This window comes from Lutra lutra, chromosome 13 (assembly GCF_902655055.1).
Source record: "Lutra lutra chromosome 13, mLutLut1.2, whole genome shotgun sequence".
Lineage (NCBI taxonomy): Eukaryota > Metazoa > Chordata > Mammalia > Carnivora > Mustelidae > Lutra > Lutra lutra.
The window spans coordinates 60,851,966-60,871,145 of NC_062290.1; the positions used below are offsets into that span (position 1 = coordinate 60,851,966).

At 38.0% G+C, this 19,180-nt stretch overlaps 1 protein-coding gene across 4 annotated transcripts in view; it reads left to right on the plus strand.

Moving 5' to 3' along the window:
* ZCCHC7 (zinc finger CCHC-type containing 7) overlaps positions 1–19,180 on the plus strand; it is a 253,325-nt gene that overhangs the window by 187,979 nt on the left and 46,166 nt on the right. For all 4 annotated transcript variants that reach the window (XM_047699083.1, XM_047699084.1, XM_047699085.1 and 1 more), the window contains exons 3-5: positions 8,470–8,513; positions 9,955–10,080; positions 11,047–11,217. In XM_047699083.1, coding sequence (XP_047555039.1) covers positions 8,470–8,513; positions 9,955–10,080; positions 11,047–11,217 — 341 coding nt within the window. The remainder of the gene's footprint in view (positions 1–8,469; positions 8,514–9,954; positions 10,081–11,046; positions 11,218–19,180) is intronic.

Below are 19,180 nucleotides of genomic sequence, written 5' to 3' on the forward strand. Positions count from 1 at the left end.
TTTGCTCCTAAGAAATCTAGGCCAAACTCTTAAATCCTTTAAAAACTGAACGCAGGAGCGCCTAGGTGGCTCAGTCGTTAACGTCTGCCTTCAGCTCAGGCAGTGATCCCGGAGTACTTGGATCCTGGGATCGAGCCCCAAATCTGGCTCCCTGCTCAGCGGGAACCCTGCCTCTCCCTCTCCCACCCTCCCCACCCCCTTGTGTTCCCTCTCTCACTGTGTCTCTCCCTGTCAAATAATAAATTTAAAAATCTTAAAAAAAAAAAAAAAAGAAAACTGAATGCAGTCATATGGGTAAAGAGCTGCATTAGCACTGCCTTTAGCAGAAAGCATCAGTTGCCATTTCTTGTAGAAAGTACACACATAAAAAAGTGAGTATTTGTGTAATCATAACATACAGGTCTGGGGATAAAATGTATATTTAAAACAATTTATAAACTCTGAGTCACTCTGAGTTTCATATAAATATGAAAGATGCTTACATTTATTATCATAGAGAAACTTTGTGCATGTGTGTAATTAAGATGGCAGAAGAGTTCCAGAAATAGGAGAAAATGTGTAAAATCTGTGTAAGGTTATGGGTTTGCTTTTTTTGTTTTGAAAGTTATTTCAGAAGAGATGAAGTATTCTGGATGTTGTCAAGTGTTAAAGAGAACACTGTAATACTGTTTTACTCTTTCTGCCTTCAGTATTACTACTCTGGTAGAAAGAGGCCTGCTGTGCTGTCCTTTGTGGAGAGCTCACACAGGAGAAAGTAAAGGTATTTAAAGTTAAACCACAAGAGGACATGGAAATTTTCGTAGTTGGAAGAATAGATTTAATATTAAGTCTTCATATGTGTTTGAAGTAAAAGGTGTCTTATAATAATATTTAATGCTTAGTATTCTCATATATATAAAAATGTCTATGACAATTCTTAATAAAGAAATTACCATACCCCCTTCCTATAAAACTGTATTGTTTGCTATATCCTTTTACCTCTGCCATTCTGTTGTGTATACCTTTGCTTTTACTGGTGTCCTTTCACATCTCCATCTATTAAAATCCTATATAGGACTTTCCCTTCCAGCAATATTGTGTAAACTTACATCAGCCTTGCCCCCTTGACAAGAAATGATGAAATTAGCAAAAAAGGACTTTAAAACAGCTGTTATCAATATACACAGAGGTTTAAAGGGAAAGGTGAATATAGACAACAGGCAGTACTGGGCCATGATTCATGATGGAAACAAGCCAGGTGCACCCTACCATCAGCCTTAATTTCTGCCTAGACACCTGCATCATGGTGCCAAAAGAGGGGACCTACGCACAGGACTGCAGCCTCACTAAGATGAGAAGCTGAGATCAGAGTTTGGAGATGCTAAGGAATCTACACTTTGTGGGGCAGAGTATTGGAGGGAAGGAGCTATGGAGGGAAAGAACTCCAGAAATCTGCATAGGCTTGCCCACGAACACCAAGGATACCGTGTTCCTATCTGTGCAGAGATACGTCCAACGCCACTAGACGTGGACAAAAGCCTGTTGTCTCTAAGCTGCGCCAAAGTGAAGAGAGAGTATGGAATAGCTGCAACATTTAACAGAAACCCTGGAAGATACATCTCAGGTAGGGCTGAATTAGCTCTAGAGTAAAGTAGCTGTACTGTGGACCTACCCTGACAAAGCTTTAAAGGGCTCAAAAGAGTCAAGCTAATGTGAAGTTTATGTAACTGCTTGTCGAAACAGAGTCTTAACACTTTAAAGTAAGAAAACAAAATGGAGACATTCAACAGACTACCATTTACAATAACTAGCATCCAAGGAAGAAAGTTACTGTGCATACGAAGGACAATGTCACTCATAACCAGGAGAAAAAAATCAGTCAAATAAAAGGAAACTAGAAATTACAGAGATGATGAAGTTACCAGAAAGAACTTTAAAACAGCTGTTAAAAATACATACTGAGGTTTAAAGAAAAAGAAATATAATAAGAGAAATGGAAGATATTAAAAAAGAACCCAGTGGATCTTGTAGAACTGAAATATACAGTATTTGAGATAAAAAAAATTTACTGGATGAGCTTAAGTACAAATTAGCTAAATCAAAGGGAAAGAATAAGAGTCTATTATGGACATTTATGCTGATAATTTCAACAGTTCAGAAGTAATAGACAAATTCTTTGAAAGTCACAGATTACCAAAATGGGCCCAAGCAGAGCTAAAAGATGTGAATAGCTCCATACCTACTAAAGAAGTAGAATTGCTATTTCTTTTTTTTTTTTAATATATTATTTATTTATTTGACAGAGAGAGAGAGATCACAAGTAGGCAGAGAGGCAGGCAGAGAGAGAGGGAAGCAGGCTCCCTGCTGAGCAGAGAGCCCAACATGGGCCTCGATCCCAGGACCCCGGGATCACAACCCGAGCCAAAGGCAGAGGCCTAACCCACTGAGCCACCCAGGCACCCAGAATTGCTATTTCTATTACTATTTTTAGAACCTCCCTGCAAGTGAAATTCCTGGCTCACAGCAAGGAAAAACTCCACAGCCTAACGGCCTTCACTGGTGAATTCTATCAGATATTTAAGGAATAAGTAACACCTGTTCTGCACAAACTCTCCCCAACGCTTCTCAACTCTTATAAAGCCAATTTTACCCCAGTATCAAAACCAGACAAAGACATTATGAGAGAAGTGTAAATCAATATCCTTCATGAACACAGATGTAAAAATTCTTAATAAAATACTAAAATTGTACTATATAGTATGTTGTAAAGCAGAGTACATCCTAACCAAATGGTATTAATCCCGTAATACAAGGCTTGTTTATTTGAAAATGAAACCCTGTCATTCACCATATTAACAGAAAGAGGAAAAACCATGGGGCCATCTCAGCTGATGCAGAACAGGCATAAGATAAAATTTAAAACATACTCCTATTAAAAACTTAGGAGAGTAGGAAAAGTAGGAAATTCTTTTGAATTTCCTCAACCTGTTATGAAAAATCTACAGCAAACAGTTTGCTTAATTCATAAAGATTGAATTTTTTCATCCTATTGAAACAAAATAAAGATTATCTTCTGTCACCACTTAAAATACTGAGTATTACACCTGGTATATATATAATGTATATAGAAAATTGGGAGGAATCCATAAAAAGCTTCAAACGCTAAGTGAATTTAGCAAATTTGCAGGATGCAAGGTGAATAAACAAAAACCAACTATATTTCTATAAACTTGTAATCAGAAATTTAAAAATGAAATTTAAAAAATAATGTAAAATTAAATGTTATTTAAAATTTTTTTCAGTAACAGGAAGAAACATGAACTACTGAGGGATAAATTGAGTAAAATATATACAAAACCTGTTCACAGAAACCCATAAAACATTGCTGTGAAAAAGAAGACCAAAGTAAATGAAGAGATACACCATATTCATGTTTTAGAAGACTTGATATTTTTAAAATATTTTTCCAGGCTGAGCTATAGATGTAGCACAATACCAATCAAAATCTCATCAGGCTTTTTTTGTAGAAATTATATTCTAAAATTTATACAGAAATCAAGGGCCCCTGGCTGGTTTAGTCAGTACTTTTGTGATTCTTTTTTTTTTTTTAAGATTTTATTTATTTATTTGACAGAGAGAAATCACAAGTAGGCAGAGAGGCAGGCAGAGAGAGAGGAGGAAGCAGGCTCCCTGCTGAGCAGAAAGCCCGATGTGGGGCTCGAACCCAGGACCTGGGATCATGACCTGAGCCGAAGGCAGCGGCTTAACCCACTGAGCCACCCAGGTGCCCCACTTTTGTGATTCTTAATCTTGGGGTCGGTCATGAGTTCAAGCCTCACATTGGCTGTAGAGCTTACTTTAAAGATTTAAAAAAAAAAAAAAAAAAACAAGTTAAAATTTATACAGAAATCAAAGGATAGCCAGAACAATTTTGAAAAAGGACGAAAAAGTTGGAAAACTTTACTCTCCATGATTTTGGTTTTTAAAGTAAATTCTAATATGGTATAATGATAGACCTGTAGCATACTAGAACTTCTAGAAATTGACCCACACGTATATGGTCAGTTGATTTTCAACAACGTTGGTAAGGCAATTCAATGAAGAAAGGGTATTTTTTTCAACAAGTGATACTGGAACAACAGGATATTCATATGGGGAGAAATGGGTAAATAACTAAACATAAAAAGCTTAAACTAGGGGCGCCTGGGTGGCTCAGTGGGTTAAAGCCTCTGCCTTCGGCTCAGGTCATGATCCCAGGGTCCTGGGATCGAGCCCCGCATCAGGCTCTCTGCTCAGCAGGGAGCCTGCTTCCCTTCCTCTCTCTGCCTGCCTCTCTGCCTACCTGTGATCTCTGTCTGTCAAATAAATAAATAAAATCTTTAAAAAAAAAAATGTAGAATTTTAGAAGAAAACATAAAAAGGGCTTGCTTTTGTAACTTTGCAAAGGGAAATTTCTCTGGACATAGAAAACCATAAAGGGAAAAGTCAAATTCATTAATTTTGCTTTTCTGAGAACTCTGTTAAAAAGAAAAAAAACAAGCGACACTGGGAGAAAATATTTGCCAATGGTAGTCTAATAAAAGACTTGTGTCTAGGCTATATGAAGGACTCCTATAATTCGATCAAAGAAAGACAACCTCCTCACTACTCTAAAAATGAAAAACAACTCAATTTAAAAACAAGCTGAGGGGTGCCTGGGAGGCTTAGTCAGTTAAGCGTCTGACTCTTGATCTCAGCTCTGGTCATCCTGATCTCAGGGTTGTGAGTTCTGGCTCCGTATTAGACTCCACACTGGGCGTGTAGCCTACAGTCAATCAATGCTGAAAACTCAAATAGTTTTTGAAAGAAGATATACGAATGGCCAATGAATACATGAAGATGCTTGGCACCATTAGTTATCAGAGTAACGCCCATTAAAATCCTAATGCATTATTGCATACACATTCGAAGACTAAAATTGAAAAGACAGTTTCAAGTATTGGTGAGATTATGAAACTATGGAATTCTCATACATTGCTGATGGGAATGTGAAATGACAGAAGCACTTGGGAAAAATTTATCAGTTTTATATAAAGGTAAAGGTACACTTAACCATATCCAGTAATTCTACTCCCGGGTATTTTCCCAAGGCAAAAATGAAAGCTTAGGTCAATTAAAAAAGAAAGATTTTCACTAGGATGTTTATTGCTGCTTTATTTGTAATTGCACAAAACTGGAAATAACCTGTTATCAGGAAATGAACAGCTAAACGAATTGTTATATCCACACCCTGGAATACTGCTCAGCAATAAAAAGGAAACCGCTACCTACCAACATAGATAATCTCGCAAATAATCAGAGTGAAAGAAACAAGACACAAAATGGTATATAATACATGATGCTATTTATATACAGTCCTAGAACAGGCAAAACAAACCTATGGAGATGGAAAGCAAATCAGTGGTTGCCCTGGGGTAGAGGATCAACTGCAAATATGCACAAGGTAGCATTTTGAGATGGTGGAAATGTGCCATATATGATTGTAGTGGTGGTTAGACAGGTGTGTACATTTGTCAAAATACATCATACTGTATTTTTTACATGGGTATATTTTATAATATGTAAATTATACTTAATAAAGTTTTCTTTATCAAACCATCTTCTGTGACTTTTTTTCCTCTTTTCCCCCTAAATGCAGACATTGTCTATTCTTCCTCCACATTTATTGTAGAATTTTTGTTTGGTCTTCTCTTAATCCTTTCTTCTTTCATTTGTTTTCTTTACTAAGTTATAAGCTCTTACTCATCTTTGTTCACCCTATAGCGCCTTGCTTGTTGTGACATTTCAGTATGTTTGTTGCACTGAGTTGATTTGATGCAAAGAAGGAGTCAGCAGCTATTGCTTTGATTACAATTCTGGAGTTTGAAAAAAATCACAGCCCCAGAAATTAGCAAGACAAGGCTCGAAGGCAGCTAAGAGTTAATCTTGGGCATCTTTAGGGCAATTCTAATTTTACACTTGAGGGTAATCCCATTTTATATTATATGGCAAGGGGTGGTAAACACATGGAAAAGAGTGCTCTGGTTCCTGTGGGAAGTTATCTTTAAGGGAAGACACCCTATGCCATTTGCAGTGGCCTGGAGCACAATGGATTTGATTTTAATAATGAATGAAAATTCAAGAGAATCATGGAAACTTAGTGCTAGATGGTACCATGGATGCCATTTAACCCAACCCATTATTATACAGGCCCAGTAAAGGTCAATAACCTGCCCAGCACCACACAGCAAATAAGAGATAGGGTTAAGACGGGAACCCAGGTTTCTACCAAGCCCAGTACCAGGAGTTTAGCAAAGTGGAGAATTGGCTGTCTGTAGAAATACTAATGAATTGTCCTTAAACAAAGCTTCCATTAGTTTGGGATTTGGAGTTAAGAAGAAAACAGCGTAGATAATAGAGAAAGAGCAGGAGTCAGCAGCTATTACCAAGATCGAACCCACACTGGAGCCATTGGGTAGGACCAGGAGTTGGCGCATGTGTTTCTGGTGATGTCTTTGTCCTGTTTACCACTGAGAAGTCTGATTTCATCTGTAATTGAAACCTGTTTCGTGTGCCTTTGAATAAATTTTCTTTAGTAAGAGTATATGTAGCTTGTTGAGGAGTTAGTATACAACCTGGAATATTGTTGAATTCTACGGGAATGTGGAAACAATCTGAATGGGGTCGGATCTTCCTCTCTCAGACCTTCCCTTTTCCTCACTGTTCTCTGTTCAACTGTAAATTTACTTGGAATGAGGGTGGTGATAGTTGCTATTTTGCATTTCACTGCTTTTTAGGTTTTCTTTTTTTTTTTAAGGACAATATTAAGGCAGTTTTTTAATTAAAGTGATTTATAGTGGTCATTTGGAATTTTAAAGATGAAGGACATGGAGGTACAAAAGGCAGCTTCAAAACTTACAGCAGAGCATGCTCCTTAGATGGATCTTTGGAATTAAAGGCCGTTGTGGATGGTGATGATGCACAACTATTTAATGTATTCTCCACGCTCCGTATATGGATTTAGCCTCCAAACTTGACAAAGGACATAATCATCTGCATAGCATCTCTGCCCTCCTATGGATTGGTCTTTTCATAAAGCAGCCTTTAGGTTTTCTTAGTAAAACTATTTTATTTTAAAATGTATCTCTAGACACTTACTCCTGTAGGCCTGGGGAAATGTAGATTACTTCATGTCTCCTCAAAATTCCTTTCAAAGAGTCAAGCTCCATTTGCGTTTTCAAGATAGAGAAGAGGAATAGATAGGAGGAAGGAAGAAATCTTAACTTTGCTTCCAGGAGAGAAAAAAAATCTTTCAGTCCTTTGTTGATACCATAGCTTCTGCATTAGTCATACGTCCCCTGCTCCTGGTCATGAGTGGACCAGAGAAATAGCAGCTATTTGCAAAGGGCAAAAAGAAGAAAACAGCTGATAAAGAAGAATGTAGAGCTCTCAAGGCCCCTAGGTTTTTACACTTGTATTTTTAGATCAGTCCACGATTTCTGGATATTTGTTCTCCTTATTTGTTGTTTTATTTCACTTTATTTGATGTTATAAAATACAGTGCTAAATTTCTAGCCCCGGTCATGAGATTGTATTCATAAAGTCCAGTTTTTAAAAATGTTACAGTGAAAGTCAACTACAATGGGAAGCTAGTGGGCATAGTTAATAACTGATACTGGAAGGCAAAAACCTTTCCTCTGCCTTCTTGGGTCTGAATGATGGAGGCCTGTGAACTAACTAGTGATAGAGAGATGAGCAGGAGGAAAGACAAAGCGTTGGAGCGCTCAGGAATGAGCAACTCAACTCAGTTACCAGAGGTAAAGGTTGGTTTACCAACTAGTTTGTTTACCAGACCACTGAAGGTTGTTTACCAATACAAGTATTTAGGGCTTCAAGGATGGAACGTTTTAATGATGCTGGTTTATACAACTTGGTGTTTTTGGAATGCCCTAGAAGCCAAAGTCAGTCACTTCCCTGACAAGAGACCCTAGGTGGGGGAATGGGGGGTGCTGCGCAGCTGACTTTCATAAAGCTCTACTTTAATCAGATAAAGGAAGTTTAGATAAGATTTCTTTCTGCATCTGCTACTGGGTTTTTTGTTTCTTTGCTGATTTTTTTTTAAAATTTGTTTATAGTTTGATGATTTTCAGAGCATTTCCACATAGCTTATTTGTCTCACAGCGTTTTTTAGGTACATGGGGCAAATATGATTCCCATGAATTTCACAGGTAACATAACTGAGATTAAGAGAGGTTGAGTATTAAAAAATAATTTTAAAAAAGAGAGAGAGAGAGAGATTAACTATTTGTTCAGAGCCATTCAAGTAATAATGGAGCCAAGATAAGAGGTTAAAGTATTCACATATCTCACTACACCTTTGGGGTCCAGTTTCAGTACTGACCATTGAATAATGTCAATCTATAAGTGCTTTCAAGGTGTCAAGATTTGAGTAACATTTTATTTGTTTTGTAGGAGAAGATGCTGTAAGTTGGTTCATCAGTGACAAAGATGCAGAGGTAAAAAAATTTTTTTTGAAGTTATGAATAATGAATAAATTCCTTTGATTTGAAGTTTCCTTTCATTTCAGTATGATAACTTAATAAACTTTAGAGATAGTAGGTGGTCTGAGTATGTTGTAAGAAAAAGTTTGATTTCAGTCTATGGTGATTGGATTTTTTCAGAAGTGTGGTTCAGCCTTGATTTTTGTCAGTGTGTTAATTGCCATAATGATTTAGTCCCCTTTCCCTTCTGTTTCTTCTCTGCCATGGTGAGTCCTCTCAACCCATATTGCCTGGTACCACTAAAGATCAACACCGGAAATAACTGCTTCTTCAGTGTAAGGAAATGGTTAGTCTATATTTAGGATGTGGCAGGTGTTTGTCTTTGTCAATTATTAGCCTTAATTGTGACAGATGGTTACAAAAGAGAATAATTTTACAACTTGGTTTAAAAAAAAGTTTTAAGAGATAATTAGATTGTGTCTACTTGGGGCCTACCTGGTTAATCCAGCAGAATAAAAAGTAAAAGATGAAAAGCTTTTTCAAAAATGGAATTCTAGGGGCGCCTGGGTGGCTCAGTGGGTTAAGCCGCTGCCTTCGGCTCAGGTCATGATCCCAGGTCCTGGGTTCGAGCCCCACATTGGGCTTTCTGCTCAGCAGGGAGCCTGCTTCCTCCTCTCTCTCTGCCTGCCTCTCTGCTTACTTGTGATTTCTCTCTGTCAAATAAATAAATAAAATCTTAAAAAAAAGAAAAAGAAAAAGAAAAATGGAATTCTACCCAAAAAGGTGAAAGCATGGTTTGGATATACATATTCCCCTTTAGGTATTCCATTTGATACGTTTCGCTAAAGTTCTTTTGCAAGACACTAGATTTTGGTTAGAATATGGGAGAACTAGAATTGGGTTATTGTAGGCAAAATGGATCTTAAAAGTACTCTACTGGAAGGAAATTATCTCATTGTCTCTTAGAAATTACAATCTGGTTTATAGGCAGTAACCCTGGGCTGTTCAGAAGAGAGAATGGGTTCAGTTGTTATGTGGCTTTATAACTTTGAAGACAAAAATCATTTTTTAAAAATCCCCTGGGTAAAAATTTAAGCAAGTTTCTCATTCAGAAAAATATGGTATACATTCAGATATAGAAATCAGTAATATCTTTGGCTCTGAATGCCATCAGAATGTCTAAATGATGCCTATCAGTACTCCTACTGGACCTGAACTGTAAGTAGAGAGAGATACAAAAGAAATGGAACCATACAGAGAATTGTAAAAGGATGGGGGGAGAGACAGACAAGAAGTAGAGTTATCTTCATGGCAATCCCTTTTATGTTTTTTTAACTTCTTTTAAGAACACAAAAGTTCCATGTTGCTGGGTTCTAAATTAAATAAACTATGGCTATTAATTCTTTTGAACAGAGTGGAATTTTTTTTTTAATTACTGATTTTTTTTCCCTCTTAGGCCCAGATAGTTAATAATAGAGCATCTGGAAGATGGACCCACCGATACTATTCAGCCAACAAAAATGTTACCTGTAGAAATTGTGACAAATGTGGCCATTTATCGAAAAACTGCCCCTTTCCACAAGTATGTGAAATACATAATGTTTCTTTCCTCATTGTTAAAAAATCAGAATCTTAAGAGTAAACCCCTATAACCTTAGAATTCAAATCTTGTATAATATATTTGTAGATTTCACATTACATTTTTCATGTAAGTCATGCCTGTAATAGTAGCAGAGAAAGAAGAATGAAGTTAGAGTCAGAAAAACCTGGAATCAGTTTAATTTTCCACTGATAGTTGCACAACCCTAGCAAATCATTTCACCCTATGTGCCTCTGTTTTCTTGTCTATAAAATGAGGAGATTAAATCAAATGATTCCTGAGACCCTCTCCCTTCCAAACCTCCTACTTTATGAGACAGCTTGTTTCATTGTGGGATAATTTTCATTGTTAGAAAGTTATCATTTTAAGTATTTTTAAATGTTTATTGGTGTAAATTATGTTAAACAGACAAATCAACCTTTAGAAGAACACCGAACTAAAGTTCTTAGATATTCCCTGACATAGTAAGCTCTCAAGAAACATTCCTTCCATTTACCTACACCTTCTTCCAAATGATTGTGTTTCAAACATAAAGACATGTTTGAGATAGCTTTTAGGTTTCTTCTTTGTCTTTGGTCCTCCGGGCAAAGCAGCCTCTTTTAGTATCTGTTCCTCCTACTTCTTAGCTTCTACATCCTCCTCATCCCACTTCCCCTCTTGGGCACAGTCCACTTTGTCTATGTTCCTACAAGACGAGGCCTAAGAAGTAGATGCCTGTTGATGGTACATGCACAATAAGCCTTTTTGGCAACCACAGAATACCGATAGCTTGCATTCAAGCTCTGACTTCAGACATTTTGTTTGATTTTACAGTTATACTCAAGATTTGACCTTCACTGGGGTCTCAAATTGGAAATAAACTTTATGTAATTATACAGAAAAAGAAAAATTAATCTTCTATTTGAGACTTATCCATTTTGCTAAAGAGATTTTCTGTTTGCTACCTAGAAAGTCCGCCCCTGCTGTCTCTGTTCCGAGAGAGGACACCTCCAATATGCCTGCCCGGCCCGCTTTTGCTTAGGCTGTTCTTTGCCTATGTCTTCCACTCACAGATGTCTCGAAAGACCTTCTTGGAGAAAAAGATGTGACCGATGTGATATGATAGGCCACTATGCTGATGTGAGTATCCTGTGTATAATTTGACAGACTTTGGGGGCAGTGTGCCAATTTGTAATTATCACTCAGCCTGCCTTAAAGAACGTTTATTCTATACCGTATGTAATGATAGGCATGTCCTTTTGGCTACTCATCATCTAAAGCAATGTTCTAATAGGGATCCTACTGAATGGTTGGTTCATCAGGAGGCAGCATCAAGAAATGTTGTAAACCCACGCTTGCCTCCTTGGCTTGCCAAGTAAAGATTTGAAATAAAAGAGGTATGTAATAAATAACACGTAAAATTTATGTACCTATTCATGCATAGTTAGATGAAATATATATACACCTACTTAGCAGATGAATACAAAGGTCTGTATGAAGCCTGGCTTGATTATTGATGACTTTTGCTGATATAATAGTCTTAAGCAAGAAGGACAAAACTGCCAAGACTTTAGATTTGCTTATCTTAGTTTGTTTTTTAGATTAAAAAAAACAAAAGTAATTTAGAAGACATTCAGTTACCTGTAGCATGTTAAATTTTAACACCTTGTTATGTTGGACATCATTTTGCATCATACGGAGTTTTAGTCAAAATTTCAAAGACCAGGGCGCCTGGATGGCGCAGTTGTTAAGCATCTGCCATCAGCTCAGGTCATGATCCTGGAGTCCTGGGATCAAGCCCTGCATTGGGCTCCCTGTTTGACCGGAAGCCTGCTTCTCCCTCTCCCACTCCCCTTGTGTTCCCTCACTCGCTATCTCACTCTCTGTCAAATAAATAAATAAATAAAATCTTTAAAAAAAATTTTTTTTTCAAAGACCAGAAGGGCTGTAGGAGTTATTTTTCTTTTAAAAAGTAAGAATCTTTTCCTTTTAATTTCTACTTCCCAAAGACATGATACAAAGCATAAACATTCTCTAATTTTATTTACATTGGAGTATACCTATAACCTTTTCCATAAGAAAGTGATACAGCTTCTATTGAGATGAATTTCTAATTAAAAGATACTAAAATATGAATGATATATATGTTTCTCAGGTATATATATCAACTGTTGATTATAATTTTTAAAGTGTCTTTTTAAACAAATTTTAAAAAGTCATTATCCTATACATTGTTCTACAGTTAAACTTTTTCTGCTTAATTCCTTATGATTGCATATCGCTGCGTTAGCCCATAAAGATCTACCTGTCAAGGGGCTAACTTTTATTCTGCTATATGGATGTACCAATTTACCTGACAATTTCTCTACCAATACATCTGGATTTATAGTTACAGCCCATTTTTTAAGTAAACAGTGCTACAATACATATCTTTATGTGTGTGCATATCTGTGTAAGATTATTTCAGTAAGTCAGATTCTAAGTGGGATTGTGTAATTAAAGGCTATATACATTTATATCTGGATAAATATTATTCAGTTGCTCTTCTAAAAGGTGGTACCTGTTGGGGTACCTGAGTGGCTCAGTCGGTAGAGCATGCAGCTCTTGATCATGGGGTTGTAAGTTAAAGCCCCACATTGGGTGTAGAGATCACTTAAAAATAAAACCTATAAATAAATAAATAGTGCCATTATATCCACCTGCCAGATGTGTTTAAGAGTGCTCTCAGCAGGGGTGCCGAGATGGCAGGGGCACCCAGTTGGCTTCATTGGTTAAGCATCTGCCTTTGGTTCCAGTCATGGTCTTAGGGTCCTGGGATCAAGCCTGGTAGGGCTCCCTGCTCAACAGAAGTCTGCTTCTCTCTCTCCCTCTGCCCCTCCCCCTGCTCATGCTCTCTCTCTCGCATACTCTCTCAAATAAATAAATAAAATCTTTTTTTTTTTCTTACAGAAAAAGAGTGCCCTCAACACCATAATTGATCTTTTAAAATTTTGGCCAATCAGATAAGGAAAAAATGATATCTTACTGTTTTTTCTTGTATGTCTTGGCCCACTAATGACATTGAATGTGATTCTCAGGACTGGGTGTGGAAATAGTTATTATTTCTTTCCAAAGTAGCTTAAACTGGGGCACCTAGCTGGCTCAGTTGGTAGAACATATGACTCTTGATCTTGGGGTTGTATTTTGAAATCCCACGTTGGGTTTAGAGATAACTCAAAAAATATTAAAAAAATATAAAATCTTTAAAAAAAAAAAAAAAAAGTAGCCTGGGCATCTGGGTGGCTCAGTCAGTTAAGCATCCAGCTCTTCAGTTAGGCTCAGGTCATGATTGCTAGGTTGTGAAATCAAGCTCCACATCAGGCTCTGGGCTCAGCACTGAGTCTGCTTGAGATTCTCTGCCTCTGCCTCTCCCCCGTCACACTCAAGTGCACGTACTCTCTCTCTTTCTCTCACTCTCTCTCAAATAATATCTTTTTAAAAAAAATTTTTTTTTAAAGATTTTATTTATTTATTTGACAGACAGAACACAAGTAGGCAGAGAGCCAGGGAGAGGGAGAGGGAAAAACAGGCTCTCTGCTGAGCAGAGAGCTTGACATGGGGCTCGATCCCAGAACCCTGGGATCATGACCTGAGCCCAAGACAGCCACTTAACTGACTGAGCCACCCAGGCACCCCAATAAATTTTTTTTTAAGTAGCTTAAACTTACTTTTTAATGTGTACTGTCTTAGAAATCTAAGTTGGTTTAGTTTTATACTACTGTTCTCTGCATTACATTGTCAATTGTAATTTTTTTAGGCAGATTTTCTAGCTTGGCAGTTACATTTAATAGCGTATTTCTTTACTCCTTTCTTCTGAAACGCTCTTACAAATATGGTTTTATTTGCCTATGATAACAGAAGGGTCTCAGACATTATCATGAGCAGTTTTGTTTTTTTTTTAATAAGAAACTGTAGTACAGAACAGTTAAGAATGATTTGTAAAAGGTTATATAAAATCAACTGTGAATTAAATCTGTAGTCCATTCTGCTTAACTGCTTAATTTTGGCCTCGAATGTATGTTAACCTCTTTATCTGAAATGGCCCTGAGGATTAATAACCCCAGTGAATGTAAGTTTTTTAGATAGGGTGAGGCTATGGCTGACTTCAGAGAAGGCAGCACCCTGTCCCCTCAATCTGCCAAGATCTAAGTGTTGGGTTTTTTGTAATTACATGGTAAAGGTTCTGGACACTAACTGATCTTTTTCTGGCCTTGCTCACCTTGTATAAGATTCCCTTGGAGCCCAATCAAACCTGGACTTCACTGACTCCATCTGAAGAAGCTTGTAGTCCTTCCACCATCCCAGAAGCGCCTCATGAGGTTTCACTTAGAAGCAGAGTCATTCTGGCCTCAGGTTGCTGGAACTATTCATCTAGTCCCATACATGCTTTAAGTTTGTCTTGAAACCTGGCTCTCCACAGAAAATAGTGTTTCCCCTGCAACCCTCTCAAATGCTTGCTCCTCATTCTTTCTTGACCCACATTCCTGAATTAGGTTGATTAGGATTAAACTCTTTCTCACTCATTGTGGCTGCTTCTAAGTCATTACTTCTCCCTCGTTATGTGGGTACTTTCGGCTTATTTAAGGCCCATACCTCTGACAATACTGTTTTCCCTTCTTTGTCATTTTCATATTCCCACCTGCTGGAACTTGCTGCTAGTTCATACAAAGGATTTCTGAAGCCCTGGGTAATTATAGATGCCCTACCTTCTTATCAGTTAAAGAGATTAAGAAACTTCCATATATTTTATACATCCTGCTACCACTGGTGTCTGTAATGCCAGAGTACCAGTTATATGTGCAAAGAGAATCTATAATAAAAATTGATGAGTCATATTCATATTTTTGGTATAATGAAAGGCTTTTCCTGAACTCTGCTTGGAAAATGCCTCATATGTTAACTACTGCGTAAAAGTAATTTGGTTGAAATTCCAGAGTTTTACAATGTAAAAGGCAGAAGGATGGCTTGAGGCCTGCTAAAATTAACCTGTATCATTGATACCTTCCAAAGGAAGTGAATCTGCAGTGTGGAAGGAATCCCGATTCTGAGTCTGCCACAGATTCCTCTTGTCAACAATTTTTTTTTTAAATATAAAGAAAAAAAATTTTTTTAAAGATTTATTTATTTCAGAGAGAGAGTACACGTGGGAGGGAGAAGGAGAGAAGCAGACTTCCCGCTGAGCATGGAGCTGAGCACCGGCTCCATCTCACTCACAACCCCTGAGGTCATGACCTGAGCCAAAATCAGGATTCAGATGCACAACCAACTGAACCACTCAGGCACCCCTTAAATATACAGAAAATTTTTAAGTGTGTGAACACATCTTGCATATGTAATCCCATTCTGTAAGGTATATCTGACATTTCCAAAATGATAATAGCTATAGTTGACTTCTTACAGTGTTTCAAGCACTGTGCTAAATGCATTTCTAACTAGGGAAGGGGTAGTGCTTCGTTCACTGCTGTATCCTCAGCACACAATAAGTGTCCTGTAGATTTATCTATGATGGTGTCCTTTATGTAATCCTTACAACTACCATATGATAGATACTGTTTAATGTTCTAGTTTTACAAAGAAGAAAACTGAGGGGCCCCTGGGTGGCACCGTTGGTTACGCAGCCCGTTCCTGGTTTCAGCTCAAGATGAGATGGAGCCGCATGTCTGGCTTTATGCGCAGCACGGAGTTTGCTTGAAATTCTCTCTTCCTTTCTCTCTGCCCCTCCCACTTGTGCTCTCCCTCCCTCTCTCCCTCTCTCTCTCTCAAATAAGTAAGTAAACAAATAAATAATTTTTTTAAAGAAGAAGAAAGCTTAGACATTGTAGGGTTAAGCTTTCTCCAACATCTCAAAGTAAAGTGATGCTCTATTTCATGAGTGTATGTGGAGGAAACTCACCTACTTATATTCTAGGAGTTGTCAGTTTAATTCCCGCTCAGAACATCTCTCAGGTTTCTGTCTTAAATCTGCAAATATTATATTTAGAATATCAGTATTTATAAAAAGAGATGGAAAAAATTTTCCAAATAAAAATAAATGATGGTTTAAGTTTTCTGCTGTAAAACAACCTCTGAGGATCAGCAGAGTGGCATACAATGTTGACTTTCAGCCAGGGAACCACATCTGTGGTACCAGAGAACTGTGCTTATGCAAAAAACAAGAACTGTCTTGGCCTCAGCAGTCTTTACTGATTGTTGAGATTGTCACCCTTTTTCTTGGAAGCATGTCTGAGTTCATCAGCGTAAGGTATAATTGAAACCTAAACCTCCTAAATTTTCTTTCTTCAGCAATTTTTTCCCCAAATTCCCTGCTTAGTTCTCTTTCCCAATCCATGCTATCAGTAATTCCTTTAGCCATTGCGCTCAAAAATCAAATACCATCCACTAGGAGAAAGCTCAGCACTTGAGTCACTCCTTCAAATCAGATTTTTAAATGCAGTGGGAGAAAATAACTCATAGGACAGATTTCACTTGATTCACTTCTTTAAACCTTTGAAGCTGTGAAAGCATGCTCTCTTAAATATTAGCAATATACTAAATTTTAGCAACTCAAAAGTTTCTTTTAAAAATGAGAACTCTGTGGGGTGCCTGGGTGGCTCAGTGGGTTAAAGCCTCTGCCTTCCGCTCAGGTCATGATCCCAGGGTCCTAGGATCGAGCCCCGCATTGGGCTCTCTGCTCAGCAGGGATCCTGCTTCCTCCTCTCTCTCTGCCTGCCTCTCTGCCTACTTGTGATCTCTGTCAAATAAATAAATAAAATCTTTAAAAAAAAAAATGAGCACTCTGTATAAAACTGTGTAGACTTTCACAGACATTAGTGGTCCGTAAATGTTTCTTCAAGAAATATATACGTAAAATGGAAAACTAGTATCTGTTTAATTTTGGTTTTTTGTTTTTTTTTTAAGATTTTTTTTTTAATTTATTTGTCAGAGAGAGAGGGAGAGAGAGCGAGCACAGGCAGACAGAATGTCAGGCAGAGGCAGCGGGAGAAGCAGGCTCCCCGCCAAGCAAGGAGCCCGATGTGGGACTCGATCCCAGGACGCTGGGATCATGACCTGAGCCGAAGGCAGCTGCTTAACCAACTGAGCCACCCAGGTGTCCCTAATTTTGGTTGTTTTTTAATAAGATTTTATTTCATTATTTATTGGGGCAGGGGGAGAGACAAGCAGATTCTGTGCTGAGCATGGAGCCTGATGCTGGGCTCGATCCTACGACCCTGAGATCATGACTTGAGCCAAAATCAAGAGCCAGCCACCCAGCGAACTAAGTCACCCAGACTCATTAATGCGATTTTTTTTTTTTAAAGATTTTATTTATTTGAGAGAGAGAGAGCACAAGCAGTGGGAGAGCAGAGGGAGAAGCAGGCTCCCCACTCAGCAGGGCGGCCGACATGGGGCTCCATCCTAGGAATTTGGGATCGTGACCTGAACCAAAGGCGAACGCTTAACTGACTGAGCCACCAAGGTGCCCCCAATGTGAATTTTTTTTTCAAAGGTTAGTTTAGCCTTGGGGATTTCCAATAGGAAATATAAAATACCTAGTATAAGTATCTTATAGTTATCACTTCATACTTACGTATAGTGAACAGTTATTGAATATTGTTTTGTCCATTTAGTTATTTAAGAAAAGGACATTTAATTTTATCTTTAGTCAACTCCAAGGAACACAGAATTGTATTCATATGCCTTTTGCCTCATATCCTTTCCCTCATCTTATTGAGATACTACTGGCCAGAAATAAGACTGGCTGAAACACAATTATTGAGTTCAGTAACTGAACCAAGTTTTGAATTAAAGACTTCCTTTATTCAAATATTTTGTTTTGAGTAGAAGTGATTACTTCTACTCTTGTTCAAAAACATCTCCACTGTTGAATCACGCAAGTAAACTTCATATTTATCAAAAATTTGCTGGTTGCCTATACTATATGCCAGGCAGTATTCCAAGTACTAAAGAAATAGAGATGAGTAAGACATGGTCCCTGCCTTCGAGTAGCTCAGAGTATAAAAAAGGCAGACATGTGAAAGAAAAGTGTAGAAATGATGTGATGGGGACGCCTAGATGGCTCAATCGGTTAAGTCTCTGCCTTTGGCTCAGGTCACAGATCCCACATCGGGCTCCTTGCTCAGCGGGGAGCATGCTTCTCCCTCTGTCACGGTATGCCGTTCCCCCTGCTTGTGCGCTCTTTCTCTCTGACAAAATAAATAAATAAAATCTTTAAAAAAAACAAAAACAAAAACCTGATGTGATGGAAGGCATGCCAGGGTGGTAAAAATTAAATGAGAGAGTATCAGAAGACTAAGCTTGGTGACTTGCAAGTAAAAGATATCTAGAAAGTATAAAAAAATGATGCAGACCATAGGAGGGAGCTGAGAAACTGTGCCTATAATAACATGTCACCTGTCTCTGGAAATACCATCTGTAAAGTGATGCCATAGGAACTCATGATCTTAGGCTTAGTGAGTTTTCCTGTAATCATATGGCTTAAAACAAATACAGGGGTCAGTATTTTCTGAGGACTTGTTTGCTTGCCTTCCTGCTCTTACATTCAAAGATAGGGCAGATTGAGGAAGCAAATATATAGCCATTCCTGGACTATTTCTCCTTTCTAGTTCTGCATCTCTTCCATGCATGGAGAGCCACTTTCTATTGTACCATAATTTAATGCATTGCTTTAACCCAGGAAAGAATGATTCACAGCATAATCCAGAATCTGACCACTTCTTGTCATTTCTGCCACTACCCTAACATAAGCGTAGGTGAGCATCTACTGCCTGGATTGCTCTAATAGCTTCCTGAACTGGTTCCCTGCTTCCTTGCCCCTTTATATTCAGTTTTCAGTAGCTGGTTAGAGTCATCCTATCTATCTGTTTATTTTTTTTTAAAGATTTTATTTATTTTATTTTTAGAAAGAGAGAGTAGGAGGGGGAGGGACAAAGGGGAAGAGAGAGAAAGAGAAAGAATCTTAAGCAGGCTCCATGCCCAGTACAGAGCCCGCCTCGGGGCTCGATCTCACAAGCCTGAGATCATGACTTGACCCAAAATCAAGAGTTGGATGCTCAACTGACTGAGC